This window comes from Crocodylus porosus, unplaced genomic scaffold (assembly GCF_001723895.1).
Source record: "Crocodylus porosus isolate Cpor-Errol unplaced genomic scaffold, CroPor_comp1, whole genome shotgun sequence".
Taxonomy (NCBI): Eukaryota; Metazoa; Chordata; order Crocodylia; family Crocodylidae; genus Crocodylus; species Crocodylus porosus.
In genome coordinates, this window is record NW_017728951.1 from 10,409,121 (window position 1) to 10,426,977 (window position 17,857).

Consider the following 17,857-nt stretch of genomic DNA (forward strand, 5'->3'; position numbering starts at 1 on the left):
AATTTTCCAGCCAGTGGATCGTGGTGGAGCCAAGGCCACAACTGGCCAGTTTTGCCAAGAGGTGATCATGGGATACCAGATTGAAGGCTTTTTTGAAGTGAAGTTATATGACATCAATCTCTTCTCCCTTGTCCGAGTGATAGGTCACCTGGTCTTGAAGGAAATGAGATTGGTCAAGCAAGACCTACCCGCAACAAACCCGTGCTGGCTATTCCTTAGGATGTTGGCGTTGGCCAGTCCATTAAGGATGGCCTCTTTAATAAACTTTTCTAAGAACTTCCCTGGGATAGAAGTCAGGCTGACAGGCCTATAGTTAGCCGGATCCACTTTCCTCCCTTTCTTGAAGATAGGCACCACATTGGCCTTCTCCAGGCGCTACACCAGAGCGCGAGGAGTTTTCAAAGATCCGTGCCAGAGGCTGGGCTGTGATGCTCGCTGGCTCCTTTAGTACCCTGGGGTGTAGATTGTCAGGGCCAGCTGACTTGAAGGTATCCAGCTTCTCAAAATGTCCCTTCACAAGGTCAGCATTACTGGAGGGCAGGGGATCTCCCTCACCCAGACCTCCCTGTCCTGTAGCAGGTATGGGCGTCCCATGGGACTGATGAAAGACCAACCATGATGATGGTGTTTGTTATTAAAAAGAAAAAGCATATCTAGCAAAAGATGTAATTTATTTATGTATTGGTTAACTGAGGCCCCACTTCCGTCACCACTTATCATGCTGAAGAATACCTTACTCCATTGATTTGCTGAGGCTCCTCACAGTATGAAGTACTTCTCAGAATAAATAAGGTCCACAGCGTCAGCCCTTATTTTCTGTTGTTATAGCACTGTTATAACCCATTATCTTAAGTGAATTATTGTTAGTCCTGCCTTAAGCTGAGGGATGGTGAAAGTGGTTAACAGCTTGCCTTGCCCCATCCCCTGCAAAGCACAAGGAGTGAAGCTCTAGTGCACCAAAGGATTCGGGGTATAGGGTATTGAGTATGTGAGTCTCTGAGAATGGTCAAAAAATCAAATGAGTGTGATGTTGCATTGTGTAGCAGGGCACCAGGGTGCCTGCTACTAGATAATGGTGCGTAGCAGGGTACTAAGAAGCCTGCTACTGATAATGGTGATATAGGCTTAGCTGCCACTCAATAGGGCAGCACAGCTGTGAGTTGCCAAAGCAACTGTGTCAGCTGACCGCCAGGGGGCAGGGCCTGGCCTTCATAAACAGAGAAAGCTGAGACCAGAGGCAGTTCCCCTCTGGCAGCCTAAGGAGCAAGAGCTCTGCTAGAGCGAGCAGGGCAGTGTTGTGCGCCAGCGTGCAGATACAGGGTGGAGAGGACCCTGACAGGGATGATAGAAGGTTAGCCAGGTTGGCTTAAGATTTACGTTGTAGCCGAGGGGCTTTGAGTTTCTGTTTCGGGTTGTTGTGATTATTACTGGAGGACCGGGCGAGGCTGTAGGGGTGGAGGAGGCCTCATCAGGAGTTCCCCAGTAAAGTGTGGGTGTTCCTGGCACCACCAAGGGTGCCGCGTTGTGGGGGTGTCCCGACCCCAGCCCAGTGTGGGCAGCTTCGGGAAGAGCTCGGTAGAGGCAGAAGCCCAGTGCAGCACAGGCCCAGGAAGGCGGGTCTGAGAGTGGGGGGGATCCCGACCCCAGCCCAGTGGGGCGATATTGGGACGAGCCTCAATTGGGAACCCCAATTGGGAAGAGCTCCAGTGGGGCATAGACCCGAGAAGGTGGGTCTGGGGGCCAGGTGAGGCTGAGGCCGCCTGAGCCCCAACCTTGGGAAGCCCATGTCAGGCGTAGAAGGCTCCAGTGCAGGCGATGGGCGCGACGAGCGCGAGCAAGGGCCCCAGTGCGGGCAGGGGAGTGCGAGAGGCGCGAACAAGGCCCCAGTGCGGGTGGAGAGCGCGAGAAGCGCAAGCAAGGGCCCCAGTGCGGGCGACGAGCGTGAGAAGTGCGAGCAAGGGCCCCAGTACGGCCGACGAGCGCGAGAAAGGGCCCCAGTGTGGGCCGGGGAGCGTGAGGAGCGCGAAAAAGGCCACAGTATGGGAGGAGAGCGCGAGAAGCCCAAGCGAGGGCCCCAGTGCGGGCGACGAGCACAAGCAAGGGCCCCAGTGCGGGCAGAGGAGCGCGCGAGGCACGAGCAAAGGCCTCGGTGGGGGGGAGAGCACGAGTATCTTGGAGCTGGCCCTGGGAGAGGGCGTGTATATTGGACATCAGACAGGCCCCGGGAGAGGTCGTGTATATTACATCGGGAAGAGCCCCAGTGGGTCACGGCCTAGGAGGGGAAAGCCCCAGAAGGGGGCGAGCCCAGTGGAAGGCCCTGGAGAGAAGGAACGAGTATATCGAGTAAGCCCAAGAAGGAGCGGGCTACTTAGAACGGAATCCCGGTATAGCGAGACCAGCCCCGTGCCAAGGAGGGCAGGAAGGCAGCCTCCCATTAATAATAATAAGAGCAAAGACGTGGCGGGCGAGATGGAGGGTGCATTCAAGGCCCAGGTTGGCACGGTAGGCAAGGGCACTAGGGGAGGTCACGGCACCCCTAGGGACGGTCCTGCCACAATTGCCATCTAAAAGTACTGTCTATCTCAGATGTACAGTTTAGAGAACAAGCCTCTTCTAGATCATCTTAAGACAGACACATTTAAAAATACAGTTGAAATATGCTTTAAGGTATATCTGACTTAAGCAAACTGGTGCATGAGGGAGAGGGGTTTGGCAAGGGGAATCCATATGAACAGCCTCACATGCTTCTGTCTGTGCACAGGAAACCCAACAAACCATCATAATAAACCTCTATGCTCCAAACAAAAGGGATAAATAGATCTTCTGTAGAGAGCCCTACATTTAGGAATTGAGAAGTGCCGTACTTACAGTGCTGATTGACCCTCCATGGACCTGAGAACAGACTGTACCTATAAAAGCCATTCCAAGAATTCCACCAAAGGAATCTCTCCCTCTGCAAAATAAGAACAGAACATATGTGCTGTGCTGAGACCATACCAGAATATGTGTCAGTTTCTAGTGAAAAGGGTATCAATGACTCTGACCAAACATTCCAAGAGAAATTGTGGTCCTATCGAGGTCAATGGAAAATTTCTCACAGACTTCAACAGAACTGGGAAGTTAGCTCCTTGATCAGAGAACTGTGAGTGTGGTATACTGGCTAGATATTGTTTCTCAGTTAATTAAAAATGAATTATACGATTGGAACCAAAGCATGAAATAAGCATTAAAGTTTCACATACACAGACAATATTACACTTCTGGCAGTCAGAAAACAAGTTTTCTAATGGGCCAAAACTTACATTATGAGATGGGTAGCATCATTTCTTGATCGCTTAAGGAGATCTTTCTCTCTCCAAGAAACAAATCTTTGCAGCACATCTCCAGCTGAACCCTCCATTACTGCTATGCGATTTTTGTCTGACCAGATTTCTATCCCAACCAAGACAATCTGGATGTTTAGTGCACTGTACATCTGAAAATACACAATAGTTACTGTGCATACATGCCAATGAGTTTAAAATGGGTTATGAACAATGATAACACAATTAGCAGTTCAACATTCTGATAATTGAAACAATAGAAATGTAAGAAGCAATTAATTTAAACAGTCAGTGCTCAGTGCAAGTCAGGCAAAATCTTGCTACGTTTACTCAGTCACAATCTATATGGTCATGAGTAGGAGTTTTAATTGAGTAAATAAAGGTTGTCTATAATAATGGAGACTCATAGATATATTCTTGTAGCCCCTTGATACTGGGCTTTAAAAACCCTATATGATGCCAAAGAAGAATTCTCTCAGCACAGGCCCTAGCCCAGTCTGTTCAGCTATTCTCCAAGAAGGTCTTGCACACCCTAGTCACAGAGGATAAGACGGAGGTAAGAGGAGAGTGTCAGAGTTGGGCTAAAATTGCTCCTCCCTATCCGCAAGCCCTGTCTCCTGCCTATCAGAGGTCTGTCTCCATGTAAATTAATTGTTTTACGTTACTTACACATCTGTGTCTTATGTTTTATAACATCCAACTAAAACACAAACCCAGACCACAGTAATAGAACAATGACTTGCATTTCTTCTGTAAAGCATGATAAAGCAGATAACCGAATGTTGAGGTGATAGAACTGACCTACCCCGTCAATATAATTAATCAGCTCAATTACTTCCTTTTGCACAGCTGTAGCATTGGACAACTTCTGCAAGTACTGTAAAATTCAACATCAGGATGTCAGAGAGAGTAAATAAATAAATACATTTAATATGATTTTATATTATAGAAAAAATATTACTCTGTTGTTATCCACAACGACAAAGAGTTCCACATAGTTTTTCTGTGGCAACGCAGATCGCTTTTTCTGCAAGTCAGAAACATGCAATTGGTTATTTTAACCACTAGTTAGTCAATAGTTTTGTTACTATTTTTATTGCCAAGTTACTGCATATATTTATAAGGTGATGACCCCCACGGTATCTCAATGGCAATCTCAATAGTCAGTTTTTCTGAGCTTTAAACTTTAACTCTGCAGTTAAGTACTTTAGACGCAGCCAAACTCAGAGGATGGTCTCTTATTGTCCCCTTTATGTCCAATTTCATGACTAACTGGGGCCATTTTTCCCCTCTGGTACATCTTAAATCAGCTTCAAACATTGTCCTAAATCAGACTTAACAACAACAGTCTCTACAGAATCTGCTTTTCCTTCTCTGAGGATTCCCAGAGCCCAAATGTGTTCTACCTGTGCTGGGGTCCCTGAAATGGGATAGACTGCTTGACAGACATACCTATGTCACTTGAAATGACTCTACACTAGAAATAAACACCAGAAAGTCAGCTAACATGGCTCTTCTGGCCATCTAAGCAGCCCCAAGGAATGTTATTAAAAATGTTCAGGTCCAAAAGAGAAACACAGAGTCTTACCCTAAGAAGCTTTTTACTACTAAAATTTGCATGTGAAACTTCTGAATGCAGAAGAAAATTCTTCACATGTACTTCATGGTGCAGGTTGTCATTGGGCACACCACACAGGAAAGAGGTTTGCTGAGCATGTTCTAACTGATAAAACATATGTTCAAACATAGCTGATCCATCAAGTGGCTCTATTCCATACCATTTGTCACCAACATAGAGGATTCCCCTAAAAACATAAAGGCGTGACAACTTATCCAACAGAACCTCCCCCACTTTTAAAGGTACTAGTAGCTGAATAAGCAACAGTTGAATATTTCATAACTATGACATTCTTAGTATTGTGTTAAAAAGATGTGTACAGTTGCCTTGCATTCTTTTTATGTAAAACAGTTTCTCAAGAGGCAAAATGGGACTTGTTTTTTTAAATAAGCCTGAGAATTACTAAGTTAATAAGAGGCTAGCATGTAGAACAGTTGCAGAGCTGCTCCAAAAAAGACTATTCCAGTTTAGTAACTTATGCTTTACACACCCATTTCATGAGGATAGTGGAGGGTTGGAACAGGCCAGTAACAGGTTTTTCCCCCTTCCCTTTCTTCCAAGTGCTCAGTGCCCTCTTTTCTGTACCTATGTGAGGCAAGCACACCCTTGGGGTATATACCACAAATGTGATGTGTACCAGATCTAGTCTCACCTCACCTTTGTGGGCTGCTCTACCTTCCAGTGGAACACTACCTATGGATGTTCATTTCCAGTGGTGGACATTTTTGAGAAATTTCCACTGCTAGAAATCATCCCAGGCAAGGGAACAGTAGAGGCATTCAGCCTGCAGCTGCCCCTCTCCCCTGGTTTCTGTGCCTTCCCCAGACCAAGGATCAGTCTGAAGTAGTGCAGCAAAGCCCCCCACTACTTCCAACATGAGTTACTCCTAGACTGGGAGCCAGTGGGGAGCACGTATTAATGCAGAATGGGGCAAATGACATAATATCTCAAAGCGCCCATGCCGTGAGGAGCTTTTTGCCAGTGCAGCACTACAAAGATGGTGCCTGCAGCCTCTCCTGGAGTGCAGGGAACAGTGGGCCAAAGCCCTCATCCTGTTCTCCACACCAGGAAGTCCCTTGTCTGGGGAAGAGGTGGAGAGCACTGCCTCACTGCTCCCCTCTCAGACCAGTGTGGGAGAGGAGAGGAGCAACAGTACAAACCCCAAGTCCTGGTCAGCTTCTGCTGTCTCCTTCCCCTCCTGGACTAAACCAGGAGGGCAGCATACACAAGATCATTCTTGCAAGAGAAACTGTCTTACAAGTGAGATCTTCCAACTTGACCCCTGGAAGATCTCACATAAGGGGCATGTTTCTCCTGGAAGAAACTGAATCAACACATACTCATATGCTTGTCATTTCTACTTGGAGAATGGCGATTCTCCTGGTAGAAATCTAATGCCTATACATGTTTTCTGCTGCACACAATTCATTTGCAACAGCCTCAGTGCAACATTTTGTGCTACTTGCCACAAAATGCAGCACTGTATGCTGTGAGCTCTAGGGGGAAATTTCCAAAACCTGCTCACCTGTGAATTAAATGCAAACAGTTAGGCTAATACTAAGTGCTTTTATGAAAACTCAACCCCTGCCCTTGAAAACCAGGTCTGTAGAATTGTTTGAGCTACACTCTGGGCATGTATAGGTCTATTCATTCTTATATAAACGGAAACTATGAGCAACAATAAATTGCCCTGATGTCCAGCCAATAATACACTGAAAAGCAAAAGGAAACAATAATACCTAAGGCCATCACATGTGCTAAGGGCTAGCATAGACTCAGCAGCTCCTTCAACAACACCACGATAATAACAGTGTGTCTGAAACATAATGAAACCACATAATTAACAATATAACAAACCTATTATTTGTACAATATTTAATTTTACTGAGGCTAGAGATTGCCTTACCCTGCAATAGTCCCAGTTTTTTCCATGGGATTATTCTTGGAGGACAGCACTTGGAATAAATAGGATTTGGTCTTTCTTACTCAGTGGGCATGTCTACATGAGACACTTTACTGCACAGTAGACTAATCAACTGCACTGTAAAGCATCATCGTCTACATGTGTGCACTATTTACTGTACATTAATTAGTCTACTGTCCAGTTAGCTACTACCTGTAAATACAGGTAGTAAACTAACTGCGCAGTACATACTGCATAGTAATACTTTTGTAGAGACAGACTGGTAGCAAATTTGCCTCCAGTCAGCTCCAACATCAGGGGGCCACAGGGGATGGGGAACTCCCCTGGTCTTGGCATTGCTCAGCTCCTGGATTCTGGGATGGGATAGCTCTCTGCCCCTCTCTCCCCTGCTCAGCTCCTGGCTCCCCATAGAAGCCAGGAGCTAAGCAGTGCGGGGACTGGGGAGCTCTCTGCTTTCCTTCCAGCTGTGGGCTGACTGGGAGCTGCCCCAGAAGCAGAACAGCTCCCAGCCAGCCCCAACCTGCATGGGGAAACCCCAGTGAGCATGGGGCTTGCTCCCATGTGCATGGGCTGGGAAAGCTCTGCAGCAGCAGCTGTCTCCTGACCCCTTACACATCAGGATCCCTCCCAATGTTCACAGGGCCAGGAGACAGCTGTTGCTGCAGCTGGCAAAGCTCTGCTGGCCCTGTGCACATCAGGACCAACCCTCATGCTCCCTGCCAGCCCCCAGGGGAGCCTGGAGCTCCCCCTGGTTGCTACAGGAGTAAGGAGTGATCAAGGAGATCTCTGTGATCCAAATTCTAAGAAAGCTATTATTCTTCCCTAGGTTTTCTTTGTACATCTTAAATTTTTGTTTTGTTTTTGGTGCTCAAACTCAAGCAGTTTTCACTTCTCTGTGATGAAAAATAAACTACAACCAGAATGAATGTTTGCATATTTTTAGTCTTTGTTTCAAAATGTATTTCAAGGTATACACATCTTTGTTGTGGCACTCAGCTTTGACAGACTTCTGGTCTGACCTTTGATAACATTAACTCTTGTCCCTTGTGGCAAGGAAAGCGAATTTAACACAGAAATTTTAAAAGTACAGTACCTTGATTTTTGAGTGGGTAGCTTCCAACTGCCCATTTTTGCTATACGTATTTAACACAAAGTCTTCGCTAACAAGCTTTCTGGAAACACAAATAAACTTTTACTGCTTTAAAAGTCTTTAAAAAATTACTTAAAATACTTTAGGAAAATATGTTGTTAATATATTAAGTACCCGAGTAGTATACGTGGCAAAGGACAGGATTATGCATTAGGGCTAGCGAAACAGCACCGTTTCACTTTGACTTCTGTTTCTACAGAACAGTGTTTCGTTTCGAGTTTTGTTTTGTTTCAAAGGCACTGATCCATTTTGTTTCATTGAAACAGTTTTGATGTTTTGACATTTCGTCCAGGCTATAATATGGAAGCATGAAACTGGAGGAGAAACAGCCTCACACCTGGGGGAGAAGTCCGGCAGAGCCCCGCAACCCAGGCGGGAGGCTGCCACTGCTGCTGCCTGGGACTGGCCCTGGGAACTGAGCCGGTGGAGGGAGGGATAGTGCAGCCCTGGCGCCGTGCTCCGCTATTCCACACTGGACTCAGTTTCACGAGGCTGCAAGTGGCTGGAAACCGAGCCAGGTGGAGGTAAAGTGCAGCACCGGGCTGCACCCTACCTCTCTCCACCAGGCTGCAAGTCTCTGGGAACCCACCCTGGTGGAGGTTGGCAAAGCGCAGCCCCCAGGTTGCACCCCACCCGCCTCCACCAGGCTACAAGCCATTGGGTTCCCCTGCCCGGTGGAGGCTGGGTTCCCAGCAGCTTGCAGCCTGGTGGAGGGAGGAGGGATGCAGCCCCGGGGCCTACGCCGCACTTCCCTCCACCGGGCTCAGCACCCAGCAGCTCACAGCCCCATGGAACTCAGCCCAGTGGCAGGAGGTGGAATGCAGCCCTGGCTCTACCCATCTCCTACCACCGGGCTGAGCTCCATGGGGCTGGTGGAGCCGACTGGAGCACAGCCTGGCAGCAGGAAGCAGGGAGAACCAGCACTGCACTCCGATCGGCTCTGCCAGCCCCAGGGAGTACAGCCCAGCAGTGGGGAGAGCCAGGGCTGCGCTCCCCACCGGGCTAAGCCACATGGGGCTGCACAGAGCCACTCAGAGCACAGCCCTGGCTCTCCCCTGCCTCCCACCACCTGGCTGCTGCTTTGAAACTCACCCTGTCTCATTTTGAGGCTGTTTTGAAGCCCTCTGCTTCGTTTTCGATTTCACTATTTTGAGCTTGAAATGAGTCGAAACAGCATCAAAACAAAACAGCTGGCGAAATTTTGCACAGCCCTAGTATGCATCATTCAGAGAATAAGTTACCTTTAAAAAGGATTTTTTTGGTAAAAATATACAGCCATCTTTTTGTTTTTACTTTATGCATTATTTAAGTTATTGGCTGAATTGGTGGACTGTTAAAGAATATTTGAGGTATATAATAGCAAAATTAGACAAATCCTTTGAAATAAAAGGGGAAGATTGGTTAACAAAATGTATTTCAAGGTATACATATCCTTGTTGTGGCACTCAGCTTTGACAGACTTCTAGCCTGGCCTTTGATAACATTAACTCTTGTCCCTTGTGGTAAGGGGAGAGAATCCCACTGCTCCGTTAATTTATATTTTGCAGAAAGGAAATTTTGAAATATATAGTTTTTACATACAGTGGTACTAATGAAAATGTCATCAGAATTTATTTTTAAGGAAAACAAGAAACATTTTCCCACTTTTTTTTACATTTTCAAGCAGCACCAATATACAATGTTTATTCATTGTCATTAAATTCTATTTCTTCATTATCCTCACTTTAATTCTCTCTCATACTATTCTAAATGGCCTACTCCAGAGGTTCCCAAACTTTTTCTCATTGTGTACTCCTTCCAGATTTACCAGCATACATTTAATATTTTAACCCCTTAATTGCCAATTACTATTATAATGAAAATGAAAACCACCATTATGCAATTGCTCCCGCATCCCCCTAGAGATGTCTTGCGTATCACAAGGGGTACATGTACAACATTTTGGGAACCCCTAGCCTACTCCAAACCACCTTCAGTACAAAACAGAATCATTAGTCAGTACCAGGTAAAATCAAACATTGAAACATTGCTTAATCCATCATGTAGCCTACTTATTTTTCTTTAGTTGTAGGATATATGTTCCATTTTCAGTTTGAACTGAATAAGAGAGATTGTCATCTGAATGTTCCTAAAAGCAAAATAAAACAGAAATATCGCTTGGTCATTTAGTTTTCCACCAAAGCATAAATTCCATGTTTTCTAAAACTTCAGATCTCACTATTTCTACTACATAGGTGTGGGTGCATCTTTACTGTGTCTTTACACGTTTCCTGCGGAATTGCCTAATTACCTCTGTAGTAAACATCTTGACATCTATTCATGTGGCCCTATTAGGCCGTAGAAAACTAATGAACTCTGCATCAGGTTAGTACTTCTAAATACAAGTATTATCCTGCTGCTGAGTTTTTTCATGCCCAGCAACATACACTGACCTGGCTGGCTAGGGCACGAGGGTGCTTCAGTGAAGAGGCTGCCTGCCAGCTAGCCCCGCACTGTAGCACCTTGTGCCCCAGCTCATTCCTCTGCGGCATGTTGAGCCAGGTCAGAACAGCCCCAGGCTCATAGGCTGACTCTTGGGACCCCCTGCCAGCCAGGGCTGCTCCGACCTGGCTCAATGTGCTACAGTCCCGAAAGCATGTGTAAACGAGACACCTAGGAGCAGTAAACTCCAGTGTGATATGCACAGGTTTACTGCTGCACATTAATATGCACATGTAGATGCACCCAGTTTGAGTTATTTTTATAATGTCATATTTTCTATATTCCAAACAATGGCAACATTCTTTCCCTTACTTTTTGTTGAAATGTTAAATATTGTTCAGCTAGGAAAACTTCATACAAATAAATAATAAAACAACTGGAAAGTAAGCTTCACAAGATATTAGATATCTTTGGTAAGCCAGATGTACAGAAAAGCTGTGCTAGTAAAAGGAAACAGAAAATAACTATTAGCCTCAAACCCAGGCTGCCAATATACAGTTATATACTCTGAAGAACTGATGCCTTTACTTTTATCTTGGTTAGATAATGGAAAAATTAAACCTGGAACAATAAACAGCCAGGTTTGGCTCTTTGGATAGCGTTATATATTTAACTATGACAGAATGGCTTCTGGCATCCATATACAAATCAACAAATGAACAATATTCAGATGATTAATATTGCAAAACTTATTTTGCTGAACTGGTTAATAGTTTCTTTATCAGTACATCTGCATCGCCTTGGGAACATTCCAGTTCTAACATAGGCCTAGCTAGCTCAGCTGTCTGTTAATATTTCTTAGACATTCAGGGTCAAATCCCACCTACCTTACTCATTTAGCCCCACTGCATTAAATGTGACTGTTTGCATTAGACAAGCAGTTTGGCCTTTAGCATTGATAAAAGGCACTAGTGGAAGTCCTTTGTTTAACTATCAAACAGGAACAGTTTGGAAAATGTCAGTTCAGTTTCCGTCACTTGCTTAACCTGACCAAAACACTTGTAGGCATGTTGTGTGTTATTAAGATCACCATCAGGACTGTTTTGAAGCTGATTCCTCAGCATGACAGAATTTACAGCTATGAAGTGTGACAAGAGGTATCAGAATGATAATGCAAATTATTCTGTACTGAAGAGTCTATGCTTTCACAAACATTCACATATATACTCTAGTATGACATTAATGGTAAGTCATCAAAAGGAAAGTCTGGATGGAGAAACAAACCTCAGGGAAATGTGTGTTACGTTTCTCTCTACCCATCAAACGCTGAGGGATGATGATTTCAAATGCAGAAACGGTTGACATCTGATGGGAAAGTGCACCTGAAAACAAAATTCAAAATCTCTAAATTAACAGAAAGGGTAAATTATGCACAAATCTTTCAAATTCACAATGGCACCTGCAGAAAATTAGTTTTCATCAGAGGCAAATTATCTGCAGGAAAAGAAAGGACAGTCTCATGGTTAAGGCCATAGTAAAGTTGGTGGTAAACACAGTAAACTTTCTGAGTAGCTGACTTTGTAACCATCATCTTTTTAACATAGGAATTTCTATTTAAAAAGCAACGCTAAAAACATTGTATACAGAAATGTCATCATCTAGAAGCATTTTGCATGCATCCCCCTCCCCCCCACTAAAACAACAATTGGGTTATGTGCTTTAGATTCATTGCAAGCAGAGTTGGTAGTATTATAACGCAGCTCTCCGGCCACTGAAGTGGATGAAGACACCTGTTTCAGCTATGAGTTGTAGAGCTATTTCCTAGGACAGCAAAGGAATGCTGAGGCTCAGAAATGATGAGTGAGGCTACAGATTAGTCACAGCAGTCACAGGGGTCACCATGAATCCCAAAAAACTCTTTGATTTATAAAGCACCCTGTTACTCATATAGTAGTGGGAGGGAGAGAGCTTGCACAAGAACAGGAAACAGGTAATTCAACTATTGGTCTGTAGGAAAGAATGGGGGCATTGCAGCTCCTGTGAGCTGGCACTTCCAACTGGGGTAATATAGTTAGCGCTGTAGGCAGGCAGCAAGTCACCTTGGTCAACTTTCTATGGATTTCCTCCTTCCCTGCAAACATTTCTGCCATAAAACCTACTAAAAAATGACTGTGACAGCCATGTTACAGGGGTGTAGGTAGTAGCCGTGTTGATCTAAGGGCATAGGCAGACAAGGTTCTTTGGGGAAATCTGATATCTTTTATTAGACCAACTAAAAAATTCTAATAAAAGATATCAGATTTCTCCAAAGAATCTTGTCTGCCTGTGACAGCCACGTAACTTTAACAAAGGTGTCCATTCCATTACTAATGAGGACAAGTGCCAAAGCCCTCTGTCCCTGCCCCACCCCCTACCACTTTGTCCTTAGCATAGCATGCTCAGTGAAGACAACACAGATAATTTAGCTACCCAGATCTAACAAATCTTTACAGAGCATGTTAAAACTCTGATTTTTCTGAGACATGTATAATTTAGGTAGATTAAAAAGAAGGAAAACCATTTGTTTCCTGACATCAGGGTGATCTGTCCCAGCCAAATGTCAACACCTTCACTGAGATTATGGGGATAATAAAACTTCTCTATAGAACAGTTGTAAGGATTGCTTTTCCTAACATGGGCAAAATAATGATTTCCCCCCCCCAATCTCATTCTCAGAAATAGCATGGAAAATGTCAGACCAAATGGTTTAAATCTGCAAAATAACAAACACCTGAAAACAAGGTCTTACAATTGAAAGTGCTACCAATCTTTGGGACAATGCATTACAGCTTGCATTGCTGTGATTTTGCCTTTTTCTCATCAGTGGGTACAGCACCAGAACAGAAAGCAATGTATGAAACAGGAGAATATGAATGCTAGATGTTCCTTCACTCTGAATCTGTGCTGAATTTTCCTTTCAGCTATGTAGTTACAATCATTACACCTCCATTTCTAATTGAATATGTGAATTTTTCCTAATTGAATACAGTATGTGTATTGTTTCTCTATTGGTTAATGGGTCTCTGTGATTATCCAAGTGATTAGCAATCCAAATTATGGTTGCACATTTAGAATATTTTAACCACATTACATGTTATTATCTAAATATTAATATTATTGACACTCTCAGTTCAGACCAGACTAGATCTGCTACTGTCATGACAGCAAATGATACTACTTGCAGCTTTCATCGCTGAGAACTAGGTGGCAGGAAATAAACAAGCAACTTCTATGGTGCCGAAAGCTTTGGGTGGAGGAGCAATCCAGAGGGGGGTAGTAGTCCTTAACCCTGCTGAAGGAAATGACACCAAAAGGCAGATGTCATGGCAGGATGGACTGGGTTCTCCAGCCTTGGTCGGCAGCCAGTCTAGGAGCGGAGTCCCGAAAGGCAGACTGATTGAAGATCTTCGTACCGGCAGCTCCTGCAGCCAAGCTGGCTCCAAATATACTGGCTTATGCCTTCCCTTTGGGATCAATCAGTCGGCTGAGAGGGGAACACTGATACTATGGGTAACTCAAGTGTCTCCATACCAACTGCCCAGGCCATTGCAGCCAGAATGGAACGGGGAGGATACCCCATCTTTGCTACTTGCATGGGTACAACACAGAAGGGGGCAGTCACAGGTTATAAGCTCAACTCAACTGGCATAGAGTAGAGAGTCATGGGTCACCTTCATTGGTGGGAGGCATCAATTGTGTTCCACCAGTCAGCTACCACCTGCCTTAAGATGGATAGCCCTCAGCCAGTAAGGTGCTGATCCACCATGGTGCGTCTGCCTCATTTGGTGAGCAGGGCTAGACCAAAAATCGAAAAACAGATGGCAAGTGAAGTACCAAGCAACAAGACAAGAAACTTTAAAACCTTTCAGCTGGGAAGCTGGAGTGTCAGGACCATGTGTCCTAGCATGAATGACAATTTATAAATGATGGACAATGTCTGGAAGATTGATTGAGAGCTGCAAAAACTTAAAATTGACAGTGCATCCTTGCAAGAGACAAGACTGGGCAACTCAGACTCCATTCATGAGGAAACGACACCTTTTTCTGGGAAGGCAGGAGTGCAGATGTTACTTGCCTACATGGGGTCGGATTCGCAGTCTGCAACAGGTTGGTCAAAACCATCGAGACCCTCCTGCAACACCAGATTGCATCATCTCACTCTGACTACAGTCAACTGATGGTTTTGTTAACATCATTAGCACTTATGCACCAACTTTACAGGCAAGTTTAGATGATACAGATAACTTCTACACAGGACAAAAGTCCAAAGAAGTGCCTTGACTTTCAAATGATCTTTGAGCTAGCTATGTCTGTGAAAGCATCAACTGCAAATGCTGAAGGAACTTGGAGTGGACTAAGAGCAGTCAGCCAGGAAACAGCCACAGAAGTATTTGGGAAAAAGAAATTATCAAATAAAGATTGATTTGAGGCACACTTGGAAGAGATGCTACCACTTGTTGAGGCCAAGAACACAGCCTACCTAAAAGACAATCAGAATCCAATATAAAGTTTCAAGGCTAAGCTGAAGCATGCCAGGGCAATGGTACAGAAAACAGCCAGACACAGAGCAAATCAGTACTGGAGTGACCTGTGTTGAGAGATACAGTTTGCCTCAGACACATGAAACCTGTGAGTTATGTATCACAGCCAGAATAAAGCCCTTGGCCCAACTGTCACTAAAGTCGCCCCCCTCAAGTCTTGAGACGGCAAAGTAAAAATCACTGGTAAGAACTAACATGTCACACTGGACTGAATATTTTTTAGAGCTTCGTTCCCATGAAACAGACATTTCAGAAGAGGCAGTGGATCAACTTCCAACTCTAAGTGCACTGGTACAGCTACACAAAGAATCTACAGCGGAAGAATTTAGTAAGGCCACAGACTCTCTAGCAAGCAGAAAAGCACCAGGGGAGGATGGCATCCTGGCTGAGGTCCTCAAGTGTGGGAAGGCCTGCTACCACATCTTCATCAACTCCAAGTGTGCTGCTGTAGGGAAGGGCAAGTACCCTAGGACATGCAAGATGGTAACGTCATCACTCTCTACAAGAACAAGGGAGACAAGGGTGACTGCAACAATTACAGCGGCATCTCTCTCCTCCGTGTCACAGGAAAGACTTTTGCCAAAGTCATCCTGAAATGCTTGCAATAACTTGCTAACCACATCTACCTGGAATCACAGTATGGATTTAGAGCAGGGAGATCAACAGTGGACATGACATTCTCCTTATGCCGACTACAAGAAAAACACAAAGAACAAAATAAGCCACTGTATATAGCATTTGTCAACCTGACAAAAACCTTCAACACTATCAGCAGAACAGGTTTGTTCAAGGTCCTGGTAGAGACTGCGTACCCTGCAACATTACTCAGTACAATACGCTCCTTCCATGCCAGCCACACTGTAGGCTTAGGACAGGGTGTTCACCAGTCACCATCTATCAGCCTGGACAACACACCTTTCAAAGCAGTGAACAAATTCTGCTACCTTGGATCCACAGCGAGTGACAACTTATCACTGGATGAAGAACTAAATGTGCACATTGGAAAGGCTGCTACCACTTTCAGTAAGCTCTCCAAATGAGTCTGGAACAATATATTAACTCACAATCAAAACTAAGCTGCTTGTGTACAAAGCCTGCATCCTCAGTGTCTTTATATGTAGCAGTGACACATGCTCAACATATGCACATCAAGAAAAGAAGCTGAACAGCTTCCACCTACACTGCTTGTGGCAAATCCCTGACATCAAGTGACAGGACAGAATTACCAACACAGACCTCAAAGCCAACCTGCCAACCATCACTGCATTACTCAAACAGCGGCACCTATGCTGGCTTGGCCATCACCACAGAATGAAAGATGGGTGTATCCCAAAGGACATCCTGTATGGGCAAATTGCAGGTGAGGAGAGAAAAGTAAGTTGCCCAAAATTGTGCCTCACAGACGTCTGCAAGCAGGACATGAAGGCTTTTGGAATTGCCCCAAACTTTTGGGAAGCCTTAGTAGGAGACAGGACAAGGTGGCGCTCCCTTCTTAATAATGGAGTCCAACATCATGATGACAAATGGTTACTCAAATTACAAATGTGACCAAAGGAAACAGCCTGTCAATACAGTAGTCCTAAATGCTAGGTACACCTCTGACTACTGTGGCAGGACCTGCAAGTCTAACATCGGTCTCTACAGCCACAAGAGAAAATGCACCATCAGTCAGTAGAATAGCTGCAATATCCACCATCATTTGCTGATGAACAGATGCCATTACCAACATTATTGATAATTTTTCTTCACAAATTGCCCATTTCATCAAATTACTTATTCCACTGTAGAGCATCAAGCATCATAGGGTCCTTCCCATGATTAGGACTCCTAGGCACTATAGTAATTCAAATAAAATAATAAAAAATAATCTGTATTACTGCCACAAAAAAATATTTAATTTTTCCAACTTAGCAGAAAATTGCTAGGATACTGAAATACATCAATTTTATTAACTCAAATAAATTGATTAATAATTGAATCTACAGGGAAAAAAATCTTCCATAATGCTTCCCAAGTCAAAGGACTACTAGGCCTGGCTGCCACTTCACCCTGGAAATAGCTGTATACAATTTTGTATTTGTGGTAGAGATGTAAAATATTACTACCGCAAATCATGTACACAGATATTGTTGCATGTATTACATACACACATGTAAACATGCATGTATACATTCATATATATACATACATACATATACATACACACACACAAACACACTATATAGTTATTTAAAAGGGCACTGTTTTATAAACGTGTGTATGTACATACATTATATTTATGTGTGCATGTGTATAAGGGCGTCTTTTAGAAAACTACATGATAGCTATCAACGTAGGCATTTATCTGTAAAAAATTTAGGTATATTCCTTATTACTTATGCAATTGAATCTCTTTGAATTCAAAGTGATAATTACATGAATTCATTAAAACATGCAAATAAATCCTGGCAGGTTTGGAGATTTATTTATCTTAATAAATACAGAACATTTAGAATATAAAATTCAAGTGATCTCAAACCGTTTTGAAAGTAATAGAAAGAAAATTGAAAAAAAGAATGACTAGAAAAGTTAGCGTTTTGGGTGCAGAAACTTTTTTTTCCAAGCTGTTATTAATTTCAGATTTTAGGGTGCTGTATGTCCAGAAAGGCCTATATGCTAGAATGAGTATATAGTGACATTATGGAAATAGATGTGAATAGACCAGTTTAATCTAAATGTCTTTAGAGTGGGCGTAAGCATAAAGAAGACATCAATCAAATGTGATTATAAATAAAAGTAACTTTCTGTGAACTCAATAAGAACAGGTCATTTCTTTTTCCCATCTAAATCTTCCTTACAGTT

The 17,857-nt window shown here is 43.8% G+C and overlaps 1 protein-coding gene across 1 annotated transcript in view; it reads right to left on the bottom strand.

Moving 5' to 3' along the window:
• The window catches only part of LOC109324250 (disintegrin and metalloproteinase domain-containing protein 9-like), a 39,239-nt gene that overhangs the window by 19,291 nt on the left and 2,091 nt on the right, over positions 1-17,857 (bottom strand). The window contains exons 2-10 of the mRNA XM_019556207.1: positions 11,721-11,818; positions 10,067-10,143; positions 7,959-8,037; positions 6,681-6,757; positions 4,912-5,128; positions 4,285-4,350; positions 4,129-4,200; positions 3,303-3,475; positions 2,869-2,953 (exon numbers count right to left, since the gene is read on the bottom strand). Coding sequence (XP_019411752.1) covers positions 2,869-2,953; positions 3,303-3,475; positions 4,129-4,200; positions 4,285-4,350; positions 4,912-5,128; positions 6,681-6,757; positions 7,959-8,037; positions 10,067-10,143; positions 11,721-11,818 — 944 coding nt within the window. The remainder of the gene's footprint in view (positions 1-2,868; positions 2,954-3,302; positions 3,476-4,128; positions 4,201-4,284; positions 4,351-4,911; positions 5,129-6,680; positions 6,758-7,958; positions 8,038-10,066; positions 10,144-11,720; positions 11,819-17,857) is intronic.